General features: G+C 51.4%; 1 protein-coding gene across 1 annotated transcript in view; it reads right to left on the reverse strand.

The window, feature by feature from the left end:
* Positions 1-266: 266 nt before the first annotated feature.
* PDE4C (phosphodiesterase 4C) overlaps positions 267-20,953 on the reverse strand; it is a 40,223-nt gene continuing 19,536 nt past the window's right edge. The window contains exons 7-14 of the mRNA XM_060232761.1: positions 15,741-15,919; positions 15,162-15,260; positions 13,994-14,158; positions 13,501-13,600; positions 11,030-11,184; positions 7,286-7,408; positions 4,844-5,026; positions 267-1,166 (exon numbers count right to left, since the gene is read on the reverse strand). Of these exons, the coding sequence (XP_060088744.1) occupies positions 645-1,166; positions 4,844-5,026; positions 7,286-7,408; positions 11,030-11,184; positions 13,501-13,600; positions 13,994-14,158; positions 15,162-15,260; positions 15,741-15,919 (1,526 nt within the window). The 3' untranslated portion in view covers positions 267-644. The remainder of the gene's footprint in view (positions 1,167-4,843; positions 5,027-7,285; positions 7,409-11,029; positions 11,185-13,500; positions 13,601-13,993; positions 14,159-15,161; positions 15,261-15,740; positions 15,920-20,953) is intronic.

Below are 20,953 nucleotides of genomic sequence, written 5' to 3' on the forward strand. Positions count from 1 at the left end.
GCGGCTGCTGCTGGCGTTGTTGCCAAGTTTGCCTAACTCTGCCTCTCCCCCGCAGCTTTGTCAAAGGGGCTTTTGAGAAGGGGCCTGAAGGCTGCAGCGGGGGCCACGGATGGTGGGGTGGGTGCTCAGACTCTCAGATAATTTGTGAAGGGGGGCCCTAAGATTTGGACAGCCTAGGGGCCTCCACAGGGTTTAATCCAGCCCTGCCTGATGCCAGCCCTGGGGGGCTTTATCACTGGGAACCATTATCATGACCAGACTCTGGCTTCTAGAATGAACTTTTTGTTGGGCCACTGGTTTTGCTACCTCAAGGCAACTACATCTACCCCTCCGCAAAGATGGCAGAGAGCTCTCGTCCCCCGGAGACTCCGAAAACAGGTGGGGTAATGCAGTGAAGCGGACAGGGTGGAAGAAGAGAGAGTCTCTCTGCTGAGCTGGGCTTTGGCCCAAGCCAGTTGCCACGAGCGTTGGGAGGAAGACGTCGCATGCGGGGGCACAGCCTGGCCCACGGCCCCTTCTCTGCTCTCCCACCGTTCAAACTCGGCATTCTGTCAACACCTTTTGTCGAAGGAAGTGGGATCCACAGTCCCAATCCCTCGCAATGGAGGTCCACCAGCATGGAGCCAGAGGGATGTCTGCACTCCCTACGTCCCAAGGGGTAAAAAGGTGATGTTCCCTTCCGCGTCCAGGCACGGCTCCACTGCCTTTCCGCTCCCTCTCCTTGGGAGTCCACTGAGGGCTGCTGTCAAGCCCTCCCTGCCTCTGGAGGGTGTCCTTTGGTTGTCCACAAACAAGGCCTCCTCGTACTTGCTCGGGGGGTCCCTGGGGGAGGACGGCTGTTCGCTGGCCGATTCAGAGCCTTCGGTGGGGCCCAGGATCTTGGATTCGCTGTCCTCCTCTTCCGGGGGGCTCTCCGTCTCCTGCTCGGGGTCCGACTCCTCTCCTTCCTCCTCCTGCAGGGTCAGCTCGAAGTGGAACTTGTCGGGACCTCCGCCGCCTTGCTCAGTCCCCAGCACATCGGGGGGTGGTGAGGGGCTGCGGGGAATCATGCTCTGGTACCACTCCCGGTTATCTTCCAGCGTGTCCAGAATCTCCTGGGCGTCTGGATGCACCAAGTCGGCCCAGGTTTCCCAAAGCGGATGTGCAATGTAGTCGATGAATCCCACCTGGGGGGGAGGGACAAAGGAGGCTGTGATGGGGCCGTGCCCAAGGAGGCCTTGCAAAAACATTCCCAGGCAGGGCTAGATAAACAATTACCGTATTTTTTGGACCATAAGACGCACCTTTCCCCCCCAAAAAAGTGGGGGGGGAAGTGCGTGCGTCTTATGGTCCGAATACTAAAAGGTGAGGGGGGAGGGGCCTGCAGCCCCCGAGAGACAAGCGGCGAGATCGCTCCCTCCGCCCCCATCGCCAACCCAGCACTTCGCAGGGAGCGATCTCACCGCTTGTCTCCCAGCCAGGCGTGCTTCCCCCGCGCCTGCGTGCCTGGCTGGGAGACAAGCGGCGAGATCGCCCTCACTGCAAATCCAGCACTTCGCAGGCGCCGGCATGCTTCTCCTGCACCAGCGTGCCTGGCTCCGGCTGTGCAGCCCCCGGTCGAGGCGGCCCGAAGGCTGCAATGGCGCCCGCATCACCGAAGATGGCCATTTTCGCACGTAGACGAAGGTGCATCTTATGGTCCGGTGCGTCTAATCATCCGAAAAATACGGTAGGCCAAGTAGGCACTGGCCTATGGGCCCCCAGACCTTTAGGGGCCCCAGGCTGGCTCCCTGCCATTTCCCCCCTGCTTGCAGCCCTCCCAGCCTGCACACACAGCCAACCACTGAGCCGCTCTTTGCCAGACTTGCCTGGTGCGGCTGCTGCTGGCGTCGTCACCACATTTGCCTCTCTCTGCCTCTCCCCTGCAGCAGTGTCAAGAGGGCTTTTGAGAAGGGGCCTGAAGGCTGCAGCGGGGGCGTTGGGGCAGGCACACTGACTCTTGACGGAATTTGCAACACCCCCCCCCCCCAAGATTCTGACTGCCTAGAGGCCTCCACAGGGTTTAATCCGTCACTGCTCCCGGGAGAACACGCTTTTGCATCTGACAAGCAAGCCTCTCAGGGACATCCCACAACAATTTCTGTATTTGAAACTTTTATTAGCTGCCTTTCTTCCTCACTTCTTCCTAAGACAGCCAGTTTGGTGTAGTGGTGAAGTGCGCGGACTCCTATCTGGGGGAACTGGGTTTGATTCCCCACTCCTCCAATTGCAGCTGCTGGAATGGCCTTGGGTCAGCCATAGCTCTGGCAGAGGTTGTCCTTGAAAGGGCAGCTGCTGTGAGAGCCCTCTCCAGCCTCACCCACCTCACAGGGTGTCTGTTGTGGGGGAGGAAGAGAAAGGAGATTGTAGACCGCTTTGAGACTCTGTCCTTGAATTTTCAGCTGCTGTGAGAGCCCTCTCAGCCCCACCCACCTCACAAGGTGTCTGTTGTGGGGGCGGAAGGAATTGTAGACCGCTCTGAGACTCTGTCCTTGAAGGGGCAGCTTCTGGGAGAGCTCTCTCAGCCTCACCCACCTCACAGGGTGTCTGTTGCGGGGGAGGAAGGGAAAGGAGATTGTAGGCTGCTCTGAGACTCTGTCCTTGAAAGGGCAGCTTCTGGGAGAGCTCTCTCAGCCCCACCCACCTCACAGGGTGTCTGTTGTGGGAGAGGAAGGGAAAAGAGATTGTAGGCCACTCTGTCCTTGAAAGGGCAGCTTCTGGGAGAGCTCTCTTAGCCCCACCCACCTCACAGGGTGTCTGTTGTGGGGGAGGAAGGGAAAGGAGATTGTAGGCTGCTCTGAGACTCTGTTCTTGAAAGGGCAGCTTCTGGGAGAGCCCTCTCAGCCCCACCCACCTCACAGGGTGTCTGTTGTGGGGGAGGAAGGGAAAGGAGATTGTAGACCGCTTTGAGACTCTGTCCTTGAATTTTCAGCTGCTGTGAGAGCCCTCTCAGCCCCACCCACCTCACAAGGTGTCTGTTGTGGGGGCGGAAGGGATTGTAGACCGCTCTGAGACTCTGTCCTTGAAGGGGCAGCTTCTGGGAGAGCTCTCTCAGCCTCACCCACCTCACAGGGTGTCTGTTGCGGGGGAGGAAGGGAAAGGAGATTGTGGGCTGCTCTGAGACTCTGTCCTTGAAAGGGCAGCTTCTGGGAGAGCTCTCTCAGCCCCACCCACCTCACAGGGTGTCTGTTGTGGGGGAGGAAGGGAAAGGAGATTGTGACCATTCTGAGACTCTGTCCATGAAAGGGCAGCTTCTGGGAGAGCCCACTCAGCCCCACCCACCTCACAGGGTGTCTGTTGTGGGAGAGGAAGGGAAAAGAGATTGTAGGCCACTCTGTCCTTGAAAGGGCAGCTTCTGGTAGAGCTCTCTTAGCCCCACCCACCTCACAGGGTGTCTGTTGTGGGGGAGGAAGGGAAAGGAGATTGTAGGCTGCTCTGAGACTCTGTTCTTGAAAGGGCAGCTTCTGGGAGAGCCCTCTCAGCCCCACCCACCTCACAGGGTGTCTGTTGTGGGGGAGGAAGGGAAAGGAGATGGTGAGCTGCTCTGAGACTCTGTCCTTGAGGGGGCAGCTTCTGGGAGAGCCCTCTCAGCCCCACCCACCTCACAGGGTGTCTGTTGTGGGGGGGGGGAGAAGATATAGGAGATTGTAAACTGCTCTGTGTCTGATTCAGAGAGAAGGGCGGGGTAAAAACCTGCAGTCTTCTTCTTCTCACAGAGCTCAAGGCAGCGTATGGTGTAGATAAAACACATAAACATAGATTATGTAAAATACACAAAACCAGGGCTTTTCTTGTAGCAGGCACCTAGTTCTCCCGGATTAGAGTCCACCACTCTTAACCAGGACACCAGACTGGAACAGCTGTGCCTCCACCGCCAATGGCTGGCTTCTTAGGCAATCAATGAGTGTGTAGGCAGCCCTTGAAAGCCAGTTTCCATTTCAGCTAGAAAAACCGTTTCGACAGGCCTTCAGTGTCTGAATCCAGGATAGAACCACCACCTCTCACCGCTGAGAGGAGCCACGAATATCATGGGACCACCGACAGAAAAAGAAAGATCCCGCCATATTAAAATGTATAGCACCATCAAAGAACATAAGAACATAAAAGAAGCCATGTTGGATCAGGCCAATGGCCCATCCAGTCCAACACGCTGTGTCACACAGTGGCAAAAAAACCCATCAGGAGATCCATCATTGGGGCCAGGACATTAGAAGCCCTCCCACTGTTGTTCCCCAAGCATCAAGAATACAGAGTCCCAGACAGAAGAACATAAGAGAAGCCATGCTGGGTCAGGCCAATGGTCCATCCAGTCCAACACTCTGTGTCACACAGTGGCCAAAAACCCCAGGTGCCATCAGGAGGTCCATCAGTGGGGCCAGCACACTAGAAGCCCTCCCACTGTGCCCCTGCCCCAAGCACCAAGAATACAGAGCATCACTGCCCCAGACATAAGAACATAAGGGAAGCCATGTTGGATCAGGCCAATGGCCCATCCAGTCCAACACTCTATGTCACATAAGAACATAAGGGAAGCCATGTTGGATCTGGCCAATGGCCCATCCAGTCCAACATTCTGTGTCGCACAGTGGCCAATATGTGTGTGTGTAAAAAAAGGTTTTAAATGTATTTTATCTCTTTTAAATTGTTTTATATAACTGATCGTTAGCCGCCCTGAGTCCGCTTGCAGAGAGGGCGGGATATAAATTTAATGTAATAAAAAATAAGAAATAAATAAGAAAGTGTGAAGTCTCTGTCCCCACAACGCAATTCCTCCATCCCTCTGCAACAGGCAGCTCCCCCCCCCATCCCTCCCCATCCTGCTCACCTGGGACTTCTCAATGGAGGCATTGTGCTTGTCACACATGGGGCTAATCTCCATGCCCTTCTCTCGCTCTCGGTCTCCCTGGTGGAAGAACTCCACCATGATGCGGTCCGTCCACTGGCGGTACAGCTCCAGGGGCTTTGTGGGGTTGCTGAGATCTGCACAGTGGACTATGTTCTGCAGGACCTGGGGGATGAGTCGGGGCGGGGGGAGAGACAGTGATGGCAGTTTCAGAGGGCAGCAGTAGAACAGGTAGTCCACCGGCCCTGGCACACCCAAGAGACCCACAAGAACTCTGCGGATGAGCTGTGGAAAGTCAGAGACAAGGGATGAGACCGCGACCCATTTCCCACTAGTCTTACGCTGCTTTGGTGCTCATGTTCACTGCGGGGCTTCCGTCGTCGGATTGCCCGCTCTCTGTCCTGGGATGCAGCTAGCTTCGCCTTTTTTTGCGCGGCAAACAGAAACTGGTTTTTAGAGGCTCTTGTTCGCCGCGCAAAAAGCCTCGGGGCAGCTTGTGCGAAAACTGACAGAAATCTGTGCCCCGCGGAGAAAAGGAGAGTCAGAGTGAGGTAAGGGTAGTGGGAAATCGGTGTGTATCTGCTGCAGACAGACCCCCTCCTGCTCAGGGCTGATGTATAAAGTTCCCCTCCTTTCTCCCATTTCAAGGGCAGTTTTGATGCTACATTTGTTCAGTATGTGGAAGGTTGGGCAAACAATCATGTTCTGTTCTCACAGAAGTGTTTAAGAAAATACTGTTTCATGTTAAAAAGCAAATCAGGTAGACAGGAGCTTCACTAGGAAGAATATGTCCTTTGTTTAACCCAGATTTGTAAGCGATAGAGCAATTCACAGAAGGCTTTTATGACCTTTTATTGGTTTCCCACAGAAATGCTACCCAGACCAAATGTTCTTTCAATTTGTTAATTTCATTGTTTTGCCATTGGATTCTAACTTTGTACCACTTTGCATTCTTAACCACTGCCCACCAGCTATATATAGCTCTGCTCACTGTAAAAAAAAGGTAAAGGTAGTCCCCTGTGCAAGCACCAGTTGTTTCCAACTCTGGGGTGACGTCACATCACAATGTTTTCATGGCAGACTTTTTTATAGGGTGGTTTGCCATTGCCTTCCCCAGTTATCTACACTCTCCCCCCCGCCCCACCCCAGCAAGCTGGGTACTCATTTTACCAACCTCGGAAGGATGGAAGGCTGAGTCAACCTGGAGCTGGCTACCTGAACCCAGCTTTCGCTGGGATCAAACTCAGGTTGTGACTGAGCAGAGAGCTCAGACTGCAGTACTGCAGCTTTAACACTCTGTGCCATGGGGCTCAGTTCTGCTCACTGTGCCCCATTCCATTGGCTGAAGAAGTCTGCACGCACACGAAAACTTACATTCTGAATAAAACTTGGTTGGTCTTAAAGGTGCGACTGGACTCCTACTTTGTTCTTTTGCTTCAGACCAACACTGGATCCTTTCACATAGTTTCTTTTACCTTCACTAGCCTCAGCTGCCTGCCTCGTCTCAAGTTTTAGATTGTAAGCTTCTCAGGGCACAGACTTTTCACTTTGCACTCTGATGGTATCATGGACACCTTATAAAACTGTCCTTCGCTATTCCTTTAATCCCATTTCATTCCAGACGTGGAGGGTCTTGAACTCAGGACTCTAGGAGCCACAGCCCGGCACATCACAACCACCCCTGAACACCAGTGGCCGCCAGTGTTCCCTCTCAGCTGAGTTAGTGTGAGCTAGCTCACCGTTTTTAGCCTCCAGCTCACGCAGTTTTGTCTCAGCCCAGGAAAAACGGCCCCAGAGCGAGCTAATTTATGCAGCAGCTCACAGCTTTAATGCCAGCAGCTCACAAAGTAGAATTTTTACTCACAAGACTCCACAGCTTAGAGGGAGTATCGGTGGTCACTCCGGGATTCCAGTCCACACAGCGGCAGGTGACTGAGACAGCCAAACAGGGCAGGGCTGGGGCTATATAAACTCTGTCCCTGATTGGCTTCTTGGTCCCAGCCAGTTGCTCAGCATGAAAGGACCTCGCTCTGAACAGTCTGTCTGGGGAACCTTGGATTTTGGCTCCTCTGCTGCGCTTCCTGCCTGTGACCAGGCTATTTCAGCTTCTTGACCAGGGAAGCTGGTCTAACCATGCTCAGTACCAGGGCCGGTGCATGGGAGTTGGTGAACTAGGTGATTACCTAGGGTGCCAGCTCCTGGTGGGGGGCAACTGCCCCCTCCCCACTCACACCGTTCCTGAGCCTCCCACTCATTCTTTCTTGGCTCTGAGGAATCGAAGGACTCCCCCGATCCTCAGAGCTGACAAAGAGCGATGTTTCCCTTCCCCAGCATCCTCTGCTTCTCTTCTCCTCTCCCCTCCACTCCAAGGTGAGATTTCAGCTCTGATCCAGCACGCCCCTTCTCCTCCCTGCCCAACGTCACCTGAATGCGGTCTGAGTAATTGTCCAAAAGCAAGACTCCTAGACTGGTCACTTTCTTGGTCTCCACCATAGTCTTCAGATCGGCTAGGAGGTTCATGTGCTTGGACATGTCTGTTGCCAGGACCTGTCCAAATACACAAAAAATTTCTCTTACTGCTTTGAATGTTGTCAGAACAACCAATACAGAGAGAGAGAGACAGAGACAGACAGACACAGAGAGAGACAGAGAGACATAAGAACATAAGAGAATCCATGTTGGATCAGGCCAGTGGCCCCTCCAGTCCAACACTCTGTGTCACATAAGAACATAAGAGAAGCCATGTTGGATCAGGCCAGTGGCCCATCCAGTCCAACACTCTGTGTCACATAAGAACATAAGAGAAGCCCTGTTGGATCAGGCCAATGGCCCACCCAGTCCAACACTCTGTGTCACATAAGAACATAAGAGAAGCCATGTTGGATCAGGCCAGTGGCCCATCCAGTCCAACACTCTGTGTCACATAAGAACATAAGAGAAGCCATGTTGGATCAGGCCAGTGGCCCCTCCAGTCCAACACTCTGTGTCACATAAGAACATAAGAGAAGCCATGTTGGATCAGGCCAGTGGCCCCTCCAGTCCAACACTCTGTGTCACATAAGAACATAAGAGAAGCCCTGTTGGATCAGGCCAATGGCCCCTCTAGTCCAACACTCTGTGTCACATAAGAACATAAGAGAAGCCCTGTTGGATCAGGCCAGTGGCCCCTCCAGTCCAACACTCTGTGTCACATAAGAACATAAGAGAAGCCCTGTTGGATCAGGCCAATGGCCCCTCTAGTCCAACACTCTGTGTCACATAAGAACATAAGAGAAGCCCTGTTGGATCAGGCCAGTGGCCCCTCCAGTCCAACACTCTGTGTCACATAAGAACATAAGAGAAGCCCTGTTGGATCAGGCCAGTGGCCCCTCCAGTCCAACACTCTGTGTCACATAAGAACATAAGAGAAGCCCTGTTGGATCAGGCCAGTGGCCCCTCCAGTCCAACACTCTGTGTAACATAAGAACAGAAGAGGAGCCATGTTGGATCAGGCCAGTGGCCCCTCCAGTCCAACACTCTGTGTAACATAAGAACAGAAGAGGAGCCATGTTGGATCAGGCCAGTGGCCCCTCCAGTCCAACACTCTGTGTAACATAAGAACAGAAGAGGAGCCATGTTGGATCAGGCCAGTGGCCCCTCCAGTCCAACACTCTGTGTAACATAAGAACAGAAGAGGAGCCATGTTGGATCAGGCCAGTGGCCCCTCCAGTCCAACACTCTGTGTCACACAGGGTCTGTCTGTCTGTCTGTCTGTCTGTCTGTCTGTCTATCTATCTATCTATCTATCTATCTATCTATCTATCTATCTATCTATCTATCTATCTATCTATCTATCTATCTATCTATCTATCATCTATCTATACACACACACACACACACACACACACACACTGTGGCTAACAGCCACTGATGGACCTCTGCTCCATATTTTTATCCAATCCCCTCTTGGAATTGTGAGAGACAGAGAGAGAGCAGATACAGCCTGAAGAACAAAGGGCAGACTTTCGGTAGAAGAAGAAGATGAAAAAGATATTGGATTTATATCCTGCCCTCCACTCCGAAGAGTCTCAGAGCGGCTCACAATCTCCTTTACCTTCCTCCCCCACAACAGACACCCTGTGAGGCAGGTGGGGCTGAGAGAGCTCTCCCAGAAGCTGCCCTTTCAAGGACAGAGTCTCAGAGTGGCCTGCAATCTCCTTTCCCTTCCTCCCCCACAACAGACACCCTGTGAGGGGGGTGGGGCTGGAGAGAGCTCTCCCAGAAGCTGCCCTTTCAAGGACAACCTCTGCCAGAGCTATGGCTGACCCAAGGCCATGCTAGCAGGTACAAGTGGAGGAGTGGGGAACCAAACCCAGTTCTCCCAGATAAGAGTCCGCGCACTTAACCACAACACCAAACTGGCTCTCCAGCTTTCAGCTTTGAAACAGTTCCGCAAAAGACAAAACAAAAGTAGCTATATTAACAGTAGTACAACCAGTCACAAGTCCTGTGGTACCTTAGACACTGAATGAATGAATGAATGAATGAATGAATGAATGAATGAATGAATGAATGAACGAACGAATGAGCGAGTGAGCTAGCTAGCTAGCTAGCCTTTTGTGGCAAAAGATTTTATGGATCCACATAAGAGACGTATCTCAGATGGAATGTATATGAAGACAGAGAAAAACCTGGGATGACCAGGGGGTTGGGAGCAATGTTCCCTCTAAGCTGCAGAGCCTTATGAGCAAAAACTCTACTTTGTGAGCCACTGGCATGGAAGTTGTGAGCTACTGCATAAATTAGTGTGCTCTGGGGTCATCTTTCCTGAGCTAAGACAAAAATGTGTGAGCTGGAGGCTCAAAATCTGTGAGCTAGCCAGGGATGGAATTTTAGCAGGGGATCCTTTGCATATTAGGCTACACCCCTCTGATGTAACCAATCCTCCTGGAGCTTACAAAAAAGAGCCTTGTAAGCTCTTGGAGGATTGGCTACGTCAGGGGTGTGCGGCCTAATATGCAAAGGAGCTCCTGCTAGAATTCCACCCTTGGAGCTAGCTCATGTTAACTCAGCTTAGAGGGAACCCTGGTTGGGGGGAAGGTTGGCAGGAGGGCTGTGGAGGGGCAGTATCTGGGAGAAAAAATAAAAACAAAAATAAGGACTTGTCTGCTGACAGGAAGCTCAGACCACAGAGTTCTTGGCCATTTTTAGAGCTAGCCAGAAACTGACAAAGAGTAGCGCTAGAATCTCCGGAAAGGATCATTCCACAAAATGTGCCGAACGGAAATGTCCAGGAGAGGATTTTGGGAGTGGAACACTGGTAGTGGGAGTGGACACAGCAGTCCAGAAAGACACCTTTGTACGGGAATGAGTTACTGGCATTGGGCCGGCCTGGGCAGTTGGCTGTTCACACTGTTATTCGGTTTCGTATTCCTAGCGCTATTACATTGTTCCTTTTAGACATCATACACTGTACCTGTGCATCGCTGCACATATTGTCATTCGGTTTTGTGCTCCTCTTCCTAGATATGATGGTAAGGCGCACTCTGAACCACAATGAAAGGTTTTATGTTTTATATTATGAATGCTTATGTGATGTTCCCTCAATGTCCCATATTGTATGATTACATTTTTCCTGCTTTCTGTACTCTGTTACCTGCCTTAAATGTCAGTGGGAAAGGTAGGCTATAAATAGATGAATAAATGAACAAAGACAGGAAATCCAAAACTAGAGCATTCTCTGCAGAATGAAGATTCTACGTCATTGCATGTTTGAATCAAGAAAAATCCTGGCTCCCAACTCCTTCCTGGGTCCACTCACTACTTTTTGATCAATTTAGTAATTAATACATTATGTCTGCTCTCAATTCCACGCAGTACATTCCTTTTCAGAGAGCTGAAAGCGTCTTTAGAGAGGCATTACTTCCCAAGGAGTATTTTTTTTTGTGCCAGTTTCACCCCAGGTCAAACAGGTGGGGCAGGTTTTTGAAGCAATACCCACAAACCTGCAAAACCTGTTTGGCCAATTGCAGTTCAGCTAAGCAGACTACAAGCAGGGGTCCCTCTTTCAAACTGCCTCCCACTCTCTTAGAAAAAACCTGTTGTGCCGACTAAAAAATTCTTAGCTCACATTTGAGCCTCCAATAGACTTTGCCTGCCCGCCCTTAAACGCCCAGACAAGACCCTCACCATGTCGATCGCCATCTTCCGGAGCATCTGCCGCTCTTTCTTCGAGAGGTTCTGGAAGATATCGCAGTTCTCCTCTTGCAGGAGTTTGAAGCCCACAGCCAAGTGGTGGTTCTCTAGCACTGAGGAGTCATTGTACATCAGAGCCAGTTCCGAGTCTGGGCACCAAAGGAGGCAGGAAGAGAAGGGCACGGGTGAGCAGCGGAATACACAATGTGGACTGACCCTGAATCAGACACACAGACCCATAAAATCCAGGTCAGGTTTCTCTACCCCAGAGAGCTGCTGCCAGTCTGAGGGGACAGAAGCAATCTTGTTGGGCCAATGGTCTGATCCAGTAGAAGGCAGCTTCACGTTTTCATATATTAAACCCCAAAATCAAAGTTAAAACAATGAAAGCAAAAGGCAAATAGAGAAATTCGTTGCGGCTCCAGCCAGCTTAACCAAAAACCCTAAAAACCAGCCACAGAGCCAAATGAGGTATATAACTTAGAACACTCTGTGAGAGCTTTGACTAATGCATATATCGAAAACAAAGTTTCAAACCACAGTATATTTCACATGTTAATCTGGAATTATTTTACAGTCCATTTTACAATATGCAATGTTTTTTCTTCGTTAGTAGGACTTCCTGAAGTCCAATGCAGGTGTGATTGCAGCCCTTTCAAGAGAAGCCAAGGACAAATAGAACTGTGGAGCCGTGCTTGATCCGTTGGCGACAGACAGAGCAGTGCCAAACTGAAACGGTATCCCTTGGTGAGCTGCCTGAAGAAGGAGTCACTCCGGAAGTGGACGGAAGCAGCAGTCCAGCTGCAGCCACACCAGTTTGGGAACTGCTGTCACACCTGCACTGGACTTCCCACAAAAGAAGAAAAAACACTGCAGATTGTAAAATGGACTGTAGAATAATTCCAAATTAATATGTGAAAAATACTGTGGTTTGAAACTTTGTTTTCAATATATGCATTAGTTAAAGCTCTCACTGAGTGTTCTAAGTTATATACCAGAGGTGGCCAAACTTGCTTGATGTAAGAGCCACATAGAATAAACATCAGGTGTTTGAGAGCCACAAGACGGCAAGGGACGGGAAGGGAAGGGAAGGGAAGGGAAGGGAAGGGAAGGGGAGGGGAGGGGAGGGGAGGAAGGAAGGAAGGAAGGAAGGAAGGAAGGAAGGAAGGAAGGAAGGAAGGAAGGAAGGAAGGAAGGAAGGAAGGAAGGAAGGAAGGAAGGAAGGAAGTGTAGTGAAGTGTATCGAGATAACGATATAACGCAATAACGCAAGGACATAAAACTAGCCAGCGCGGCCCTGCGCGGAGCGACCGGGCTGTCCCCAGGCGGCTCAGCGCAGGGCGCAAACACCGCGCCAATCACCAGCTGTGGCGGGAAGTTCAACAGGCCAGGATTGGACTGGCCTGTCTGGGAGGAGGTTCCGGGAGTTGTATATAAGCGGGACCCGGCCCGCGTGTTCTCTCTCTTGTAACGTGCCTACATTAAAGCATGTTGCCCTACCAGCGTCTCCTGTTTCAGTACGTTACAGGAAGGAAGGAAGGAAGGAAGGAAGGAAGGAAGGAAGGAAGGAAGGAAGGAAGGAAGGAAGGAAGGAAGGCAAATAGATGGGGAGAAAGGTGTGGAAAGAAAGCAAATTTGACTTAAAATACATTCTCCAAACCGCCGGCTGGCTTTGCTTGGTGAAATGACTGAAAGAGAGAAATGCCTTTTCCAAGCCAGCCGACAGCTTCAAGAGCCACACAATATGTGTGAAGGAGCCACAGTTTGGCCACCCCTGTTATATACCTCACTCATACCCGTGAGCTCTCTGGTTTTACCTACAGAGCCAAATAAAGTGGTGTCAGTACACCAGAAACATAAAACCTGACACATGAACATACGAAGCTGCCTTCTACTGGTCCATCGAAGTCTCCTCAGTACTGTCTCCTCCGACTGGCAGTGTCTCTCCAGAGTTTCAAGCAGTAGTGGGTCTTTCTCATCACCTCCTGCCAGATCTAAAGGAGGTGCTGGATACTGAACCTAGGACCAATCCGATGCTCTCCCACTGAGCCCTGGCCCAATCAGCTCCAGAGGATAAGCCAATCCCTTCCAACAGCCTCCAAAAGAGACCTGCACAACTGATGGCTGCCATAAAGAGAGGCCAGCCAGTTCTCCTTGGCTCAGGTATTCCAGGCCTGGGGGGCCACCGTGAAGAAGGCCCTCTCCCATCTGTCCATCCACTTAACCTCCTGAAAAGCCAAAATGCAGAGAAGACCAACCGCAGAAGCTACTAAGTTATGGGCTAGTTCATATGTGCACAGGCTGAACTAATGTTAACTTAAATCCACACATTTCACATTTCTTCTTTCGCCCTCAGCTTGTGGGCAACAAGAGGGAAGATCTCACAGCCTAGGGAAACGGGAAGGGCCACGCCAGATCAAGAGAATGGCTGGAGCAACGGTAGCTGGGAAAGGCGGCCCACTCACTGGTGTTGATCAGAAACTGGTTAGAGACGCCTGGGTGGTCCACATCATGGATGGCAGCTGCAAAGATGGCCGCCAAGATCTCCAGATCAGTGAAGACAGCCTGGGAGAGACGGAAAAGGAGATTGTGAGGATCCCCTGAGCAGAAAGAGTCCCCATTCAGCCAGAATTGGTCTGCTGTGGCATGGGTGCCTTTAGCCCTGGGGCATTTACTCAGAGAGTCCACGTATGGGTGAGAGAAACAGCTTCCATCCATGAAATGGCTGGTTTGTGGCATTTTGGTAAGGAAAAAGGCCTTTCCCTGTCCTGCCCCATGATGCAAGAGGTGTAGCCCCAGACTCTCCCAGAGGAAGAACAGTTGGTGACCCACAACTCTGGATCCTGCTACGGATATCAGCACCAGCAGGCTCCACTCCCCCAGTCTCCCTCCCTCTCTCCCCACCTCCAGGGCTGGCTGCAGCAGCTTTTAAAACTTTCCCTCAGGGCTCCTCTTTACCTCCAAAGCTGGCATGGAGAGCAACACGTGGGTGGACTGGGCCACATCAGCAGCGTGGATGTTGTTGTGATAGGCCACGTCCAGTTGGTAGTGGTCCTCCAGGGTCATCAGGAAAGTGATGAAGGTGTCCGCGGGGATGTGGAATGTTTTCAGCAGGTCCCTTTCCTGCAAAAGTGGGGAGGACCATAAGAACATAAGAGAAGCCCTGTTGGATCAGGCCAATGGCCCCTCCAATCCAACACTCTGTGTCACATAAGAATATAAGAGAAGCCATGTTGGATCAGGCCAATGGCCCCTCCAGTCCAACACTCTGTGTCACATAAGAACATAAGAGAAGCCATGTTGGATCAGGCCAATGGCCCCTCCAGTCCAACACTCTGTGTCACATAAGAACATAAGAGAAGCCCTGTTGGATCAGGCCAATGGCCCATCTAGTCCAACACTCTGTGTCACATAAGAACATAACAGAAGCCCTGTTGGATCAGGCCAGTGGCCCATCCAGTCCAACACTCTGTGTCACATAAGAGAAGCCCTGTTGGATCAGGCCAATGGCCCATCTAGTCCAACACTCTGTGTCACATGAGAACATAAGAGAAGCCATGTTGGATCAGGCCAGTGGCTCATCCAGTCCAACCCTCTGTGTCACACAGACTGTGGCCAAAAAACCCAGGTGCCATCAGGAGGTCGAGCAGTGGGGCCAGGACACCAGAAACCCTCACCCTGTTGCCCCCCCCACCCAAGCACCAAGAATACAGAGTATCACTGACCCAGACAGATAGTTCCAACAATACGCTGTGGCTAATAGCCACTGATGGACCTCTGCTCCATATGCTTATCCGATCCCCTCTTGAAGCTGGCTATGCTTGTAGCCGCCACCACCTCCTGAGGCAGTGAATTCCACGTGTTAATAACTCTTTGGGTGAAGAAGGACTTCCTTTTATCCGTTTTAACCTGACTGCTCAGCAATTTATTGAATGCCCACGAGTTCTTGTATTATGAGAAAGGGAGAAAAGTACTTCTTTCTCTACTTTCTCCATCCCATGCATAATCTTGTAAACCTCTGTCATGTCACCCCTCAGTCGACGTTTCTCCAAGCTAAAGAGCCCCAAGCTTTTTTAAGAGCCCCAAGCAACACTTTCACAAAATTCTGCTGGAAGAGTCGACTTACCTGGAAGATACTGTACATCACAACCGTGAGTGGCCGGTGGCCGGAGTACTTGGAAACCTTGAACACGTCAAGACCCCACTTGTTCACCGCTTCTAGTTCCTGGAGCAGAGGGAGGTGGGGGGGTGGTCACTGGGGCCAACACTGACCATATCTTCCCACCTAACAGACACCCTCAAAGATGAAGCAAGTCACTCAGAGAAATGGCTGGCTGCTGGAAATCTTATTTCCCTCTCTGGCCTCTAAGATTTCACAAGATATTCGCCTCGAGAGCTAGAAACGTGGAGCTTTACATCAGAAAAGAAGCAAATCAGAAGTATTTAGGTGCAAAAGTGCAGAATATGCACACCTGGGACACCAGCATCCCTGTCAGAGGCCGCTGGGGTAGTTGCCAGAGTTCTGGACAAGAGAGTGGAGACTCAGGACTTAGTTTGCCACAACCTCCTCTCAGGGAATGGAAGGGGGAGAACCGCTTGGGAGGAAAAGCTACTAGATTCAAGCCCAGGAGCCCCTTTCAGGGACCAGCAACATTTTCAGATCTTCATCAGATCCTTGGGAAGGCCGGGCTTGCTGCCCCCTCACCTTGGCCAGGCGCCCCTCCTGGTCCGTCTTGACCCCAAAGCGTGGGATGGCAGCGCAGTATAAACTGGCCCTGTGCACCGGTTTCTTCACCCCGCTGATCTGCGACATTGGGGGCTTGGCTTCCTCTTTGCCCTTCTCCCTGGAAACCGGGCTGGGAATCTCCACCTCATGCTGCTTGTCTGGAGGGGGGCAGAGAACACACCGGTGACGAGGGCAGGCCTCCCCTCCCCCCCCAGCCCAGGAACTCTTTCCCTCGACAAGGAGGAGGTCAGTGGGCTCCTGGCCCACCCTCACAAAACACAGAATCTCCACCTCATGCTGCTTGTCTAGAGGGGGGCAGAGAACACACCGGTGACGAGGGCAGGCCTCCCCTCCCCCTCCAGTTCAGGAGCTCTGTCCCTCGACAAGGAGCGGGTCAGTGGGCTCCTGTCCCACCCTCTCCAAACGCAGAATCTCCACCTCATGCTGCTTGTCTGGAGGAGGCAGAGAACACACTGGTGACGAAGGCAGGCCTCCCCTCCCCCACCAGTCCAGGAGCTCTGTCTCTCAACAAGGAGGAGGGCAGTGGGCTCCTGTCCTATCCTCACCAAATGCATAATCTCCTCACCAAACGCAGAATCTCCACCTCATGCTGCTTGTCTGGAGGGGGCAGAGAACACACCGGCGACGAGGGCAGGGCCCCCCCAGCCTAAGAGCTGTTTCCTTCGACACGGAGGAGGGCAGTGGGCTCCTGTCCCACCCTCATCAAATAAAAAATCTCCTCACCAAACGTAAAATCTCCACCTCATGCTGCTAGTCTGGAGGGGGGCAGAGAACACACCGGTGACAAGGGCAGGGCCCCCCCAGCCTAGGAGCTGTTTCCCTCGACAAGGAGGAGGGCAGTGGGCTCCTATCCCACCCTCACCAAACGCAGAATCTCCACCTCATGCTGCTAGTCTGGAGGGGGGTAGAGAACACACCGGTGACAAGGGCAGGCCTCCCCTCCCCCTCCAGCCCAGGAGCTCTGTCCCTCGACAAGGAGCGGGTCAGTGGGCTCCTGTCCCACCCTCACCAAATGCAGAATCTCCACCTCATGCTGCTTGTCTAGAGGGGGGCAGAGAACACACCGGTGACGAGGGCAGGCCTCCCCTCCCCCTCCAGCCCAGGAGCTCTGTCCCTCGACAAGGAGCAGGTCAGTGGGCTCCTGTCCCATCCTCACCAAATGTAAAATCTCCACCTCATGTTGCTAGTCTGGAGGGGGGCAGAGAACACACCGGTGATGAGGGCAGGCCTCCCCTCCCCCTCCAGCCCAGGAGCTCTGTCCCTCGACAAGGAGCGGGTCAGTGGGCTCCTGTCCCACCCTCACCAAATGTAAAATCTCCACCTCATGCTGCTAGTCTGGAGGGGGGCAGAGAACACACCGGTGATGAGGGCAGACCTCCCCTCCCCCTCCAGCCCAGGAGCTCTGTCCCTCGACAAGGAGCGGGTCAGTGGGCTCCTGTCCCACCCTCACCAAATGTAAAATCTCCACCTCATGCTGCTAGTCTGGAGGGGGGCAGAGAACACACCGGTGACAAGGACAGGCCTCCCCTCCCCCTCCAGCCCAGGAGCTCTGTCCCTCAACAAGGAGCACCCTCGCCAAATGCAGACACCAGTGAACAGGGGCATGCCGATCCCCTCGGTGAACAGACCACACACATGCCCTATTGCCCTGCAATCCTTGGCAGTACACAAGTGAAGCCTCAGCAGGCTACGTCAATGGCAAAGGCGGTTCTCAGGAGGCAGAAAGTCCACAAACTGCACTGGACAGCAACATCCGGCTCCTCGCTGACAGGGACCGACGGCCTCTTTCCAGAAGCTGTGCTCCCCCAGCCCACCCCCTTCCTCAGAGTTTCCCCCCCAGGAGGCAAAGGAGACGCACACCCAGCCCCCAAAGGAGTGCCCATCTCCTTCTTTAGAGCTACGTCTCTGGAGCCATGGGGTGGGAAAAGCCAGTGTAGAAAAGCTTCACCGTGCAGCCCTGCACCACCGTCCTGCTGCTCCAAGGGGACTCCCCCCCCCAATATGATGGAGACATAAGAACTGACATCAGCAGAGGCTAATAATATCCCTGGAACCATGGCAACAGGAGTCCAGGCCTGCTGGAATGTTGGTCCATCCCAAAAAAAGTGATGCTTCGTGGAACAGATTGGGTCTCTCACTCAGTCCCATAGATTTCTCTTTCCCCAACACACACAGAGACACATACAAACATGTGTAACGCACAAGCAAAACAAATCACACCCATCAGCAGGGTGGAAAAGCCCTGTGTGCTCTGTGCAAGCCTCATTTGGGGCAGGAGCTCACAGGAACGGAGCTCCGGAACGTCTAAATGTTATTGTGCTTTCTTTCTTCTTCCCGCCCCCTTTCAGTGTCAGTGATAACAGTCACAGACCAGGTAAAAAGCACAAATCTATCAGTAATAAAAAGTACAAATCTGTCAAAGGTATACTACTAAAATACACGCCCATGTATTACAGCAACGTTAAAATGTAGATAAAATTTTAGTACATAGCGGTGGTTATTTGTAAGTCTACACACGAGAACGGGCCTTTTCGATCGTAGCCCCACACTGGTGGAATCAACTTCCAGATGAAGTGCGGGCCCTGCGGAGTCTTGATCAATTCCATAGGGCCTGCAAGATTACTCTTTTTAAAATGGCCTTCACCTAAATATAGACCTAAGACGGATTTAGGCTTCCCAACCCTCCCGCCCTGGCGGGGGACCCCAGAATTTCCAGCCTCTTCCCCTGCTCCCCAAAAAAACGGAAGTGGGGGAGGGGGGGAAACGGCACCAAGGAGCGCGGCGAGCCGCCCCATCTCGGAGCGGGCGACGCCGCTGTGCGGCTGCCGCCTCTTTTCCGCTCACCGTAGCTTCTCCTCCGAGATGGGCTCAGGTCCTTCTAGGACCCGGACTCGTGGCTCGCCACGCTTCTGGCCTGCCTCCACCCTCCCCTTCTCTGATTTTACCTCAGAGGCGGAGCGGGCAATGGCGCTGCGCTGCTGCCGCCTCTTCTCGGCTTCATTTTAGCTGCTCCTCCGAGATGGGCTCAGCCTGAGCCCATCTTGGAGGAGCAGCTACAGTGAGCGGAGAAGAGGCAGCAGCAGCGCAGCGGCCGCCCGCTCCGAGATGGGGCGGCTCGCCACGCTCCTTGGTGCCGTTTCCCCCCCTCGGCCCTAGCTCCACCCCAGTGTCTCCTGGCTCCACCCCCAAAGTCTCCTGGCTCCACCCCCAAAGTCCCCAGATATTTCTGAAATTGGACTTGGCAACCCTAGACAGATCTGCTGTAGACATATGCAGCCACCAAACTTACTGAAGAAAACATCTGAGATGTAGCACCACAAATGTTAATTTTAATTGTAAATGATGGTTTTAAATATGATGGTTTTTATTTAATGAATGATTTATCTAATTGTACTGATGTTTTACTGTAAATTGAAATTTATATGTTATGAGCTGCCCTGAGCCTGTTTCGGTGGGGAGGGCGGGATATAAATAAAATGTATTATTATTATTATTATTACACCAAAAGAGAAAGCTCCTGTGATTTAAAACTATTCTTCTGTTTGATCGCTTGGGCACAAAACCTCGCTGTCACTCTAGTGATGGCTGGTATTTAAGCAGTTTCCCCAGAGCCGTGTTGGTCTGAAGCAATAGAACAAATAAGTAGACAAGATTGCACCTTTAAGACCAACCAAGTTTTATTCAGAATGTAAGCTTTCGTATGCTCTTAAGCATTTTGTCTGATGACGTGTGCTTAAGAGCATATGAAAGCTTACATTCTGAATAAAACTTAGTTGGTCTTAAAGGTGAACTTGTCTACTGCTTTGTTCCCCAGAGATATCTTATCTGTTAGCACCTTAGACTGTTCCAAAATAGGGAGAATTGCCTTGTCCCTAACTTCCTTATAGAGGGGACAACAAATAAGAATATGTTCCAGGGTTTCCACCTCACCAATGGCGCATGTACAGATTATTTTGCTGTATGGGGTCTTTCGATATTTCCCTTCTGTTACTTTAGACAGCATAACGTTGTACCTGGCAAGAGTAAAAGCCCTTCTATGAGGGGTGGTGGTGGTGGTATTCTATATTTTTAAGATATTGGGCCATGTTTGTATCCCCGCCCCCAAATACTTGCTTCTGGGCTCCACTGTTCAAACCCCCTGTGAGAATTTTGCTGAACTTTAAGATTTGACAAGCTTTCGAATATTTCCCTCCACAATAAAAGGGAAAATACCAAAACATATAAAGCCAAAAGATGGAAATCTTCCTCATGCCACTGAAGCCACGTAGGAGAAAGTAATTTAGAAAGTCTGATGGGAGTAAGGTTTTATCATGACAGTTCCAATTCAAGAAGCATTCTATGGTAGATGCTGATCTGAGCTGATTGAGTATGCCTTTGAGCGATGTCAGGGGTGGGTGGCATATGCAAATGAGTTATAATGAGCTCCAGCACCTCTTTTTCTACAAAATGACCCATGGCTCTATGCAACTTTGCCCCAGCATTTTAAATCCGATTTGAAAGATGTGAAAGACTCACTAACTTGCTTAACGAAGGAAGGAAGGAAAAAAGAGATGAAGGGAGGGAGGGAGGGGGAGAGAGAGAGAGAGAGAGAAAGAAAGAAAGAAAGAAAGAAAGAAAGAAAGAAAGAAAGAAAGAAAGAAAGAAAGAAAGAAAGAAAGAAAGAAAGAAAGAAAGAAAGAAAGAGGAGGGGAGAGTTATTGATGGGGAGGAGAGGAGGGAGAGGTGGAAAGAAACAAACTTTAACTTTAAATGCATTTTCCTGAATTTTTTTATTTTGTTTTAATCTATTTTTTCTGGAATGTCACTACCAATTTCAATCTGTCAGCATTTAGGAATTTCAAGAAGCCAGGAAATGAATTAAAGCACTTCAACTCTACTGAATCTATGAATATGAAAGACAGACCTCAGAAGAAGGACAGTTCATATCCAAAACGAAATTGGACCGGTTCTTTTATAGTTGGACTACAGTTTGAATGTAATATGATTTTTGGACAGTAGCTGTGTCATGCATCAGATGGTTGTCTTACTGTACCATTGTACTGTTACCTGAGACAAAGTTGTTGTATATTGTGGATTATACAGAGCAGGGGTGGCCAAACTGTGGCTCGCAAGCCACGCGTGGCTCTTTTACCCACATTGTGTGGCTCTTGAAGCCCCCACCACCCCATTGG

This window comes from Heteronotia binoei, chromosome 2 (genome assembly GCF_032191835.1).
Source record: "Heteronotia binoei isolate CCM8104 ecotype False Entrance Well chromosome 2, APGP_CSIRO_Hbin_v1, whole genome shotgun sequence".
In the NCBI taxonomy this organism is placed as follows: domain Eukaryota; kingdom Metazoa; phylum Chordata; class Lepidosauria; order Squamata; family Gekkonidae; genus Heteronotia; species Heteronotia binoei.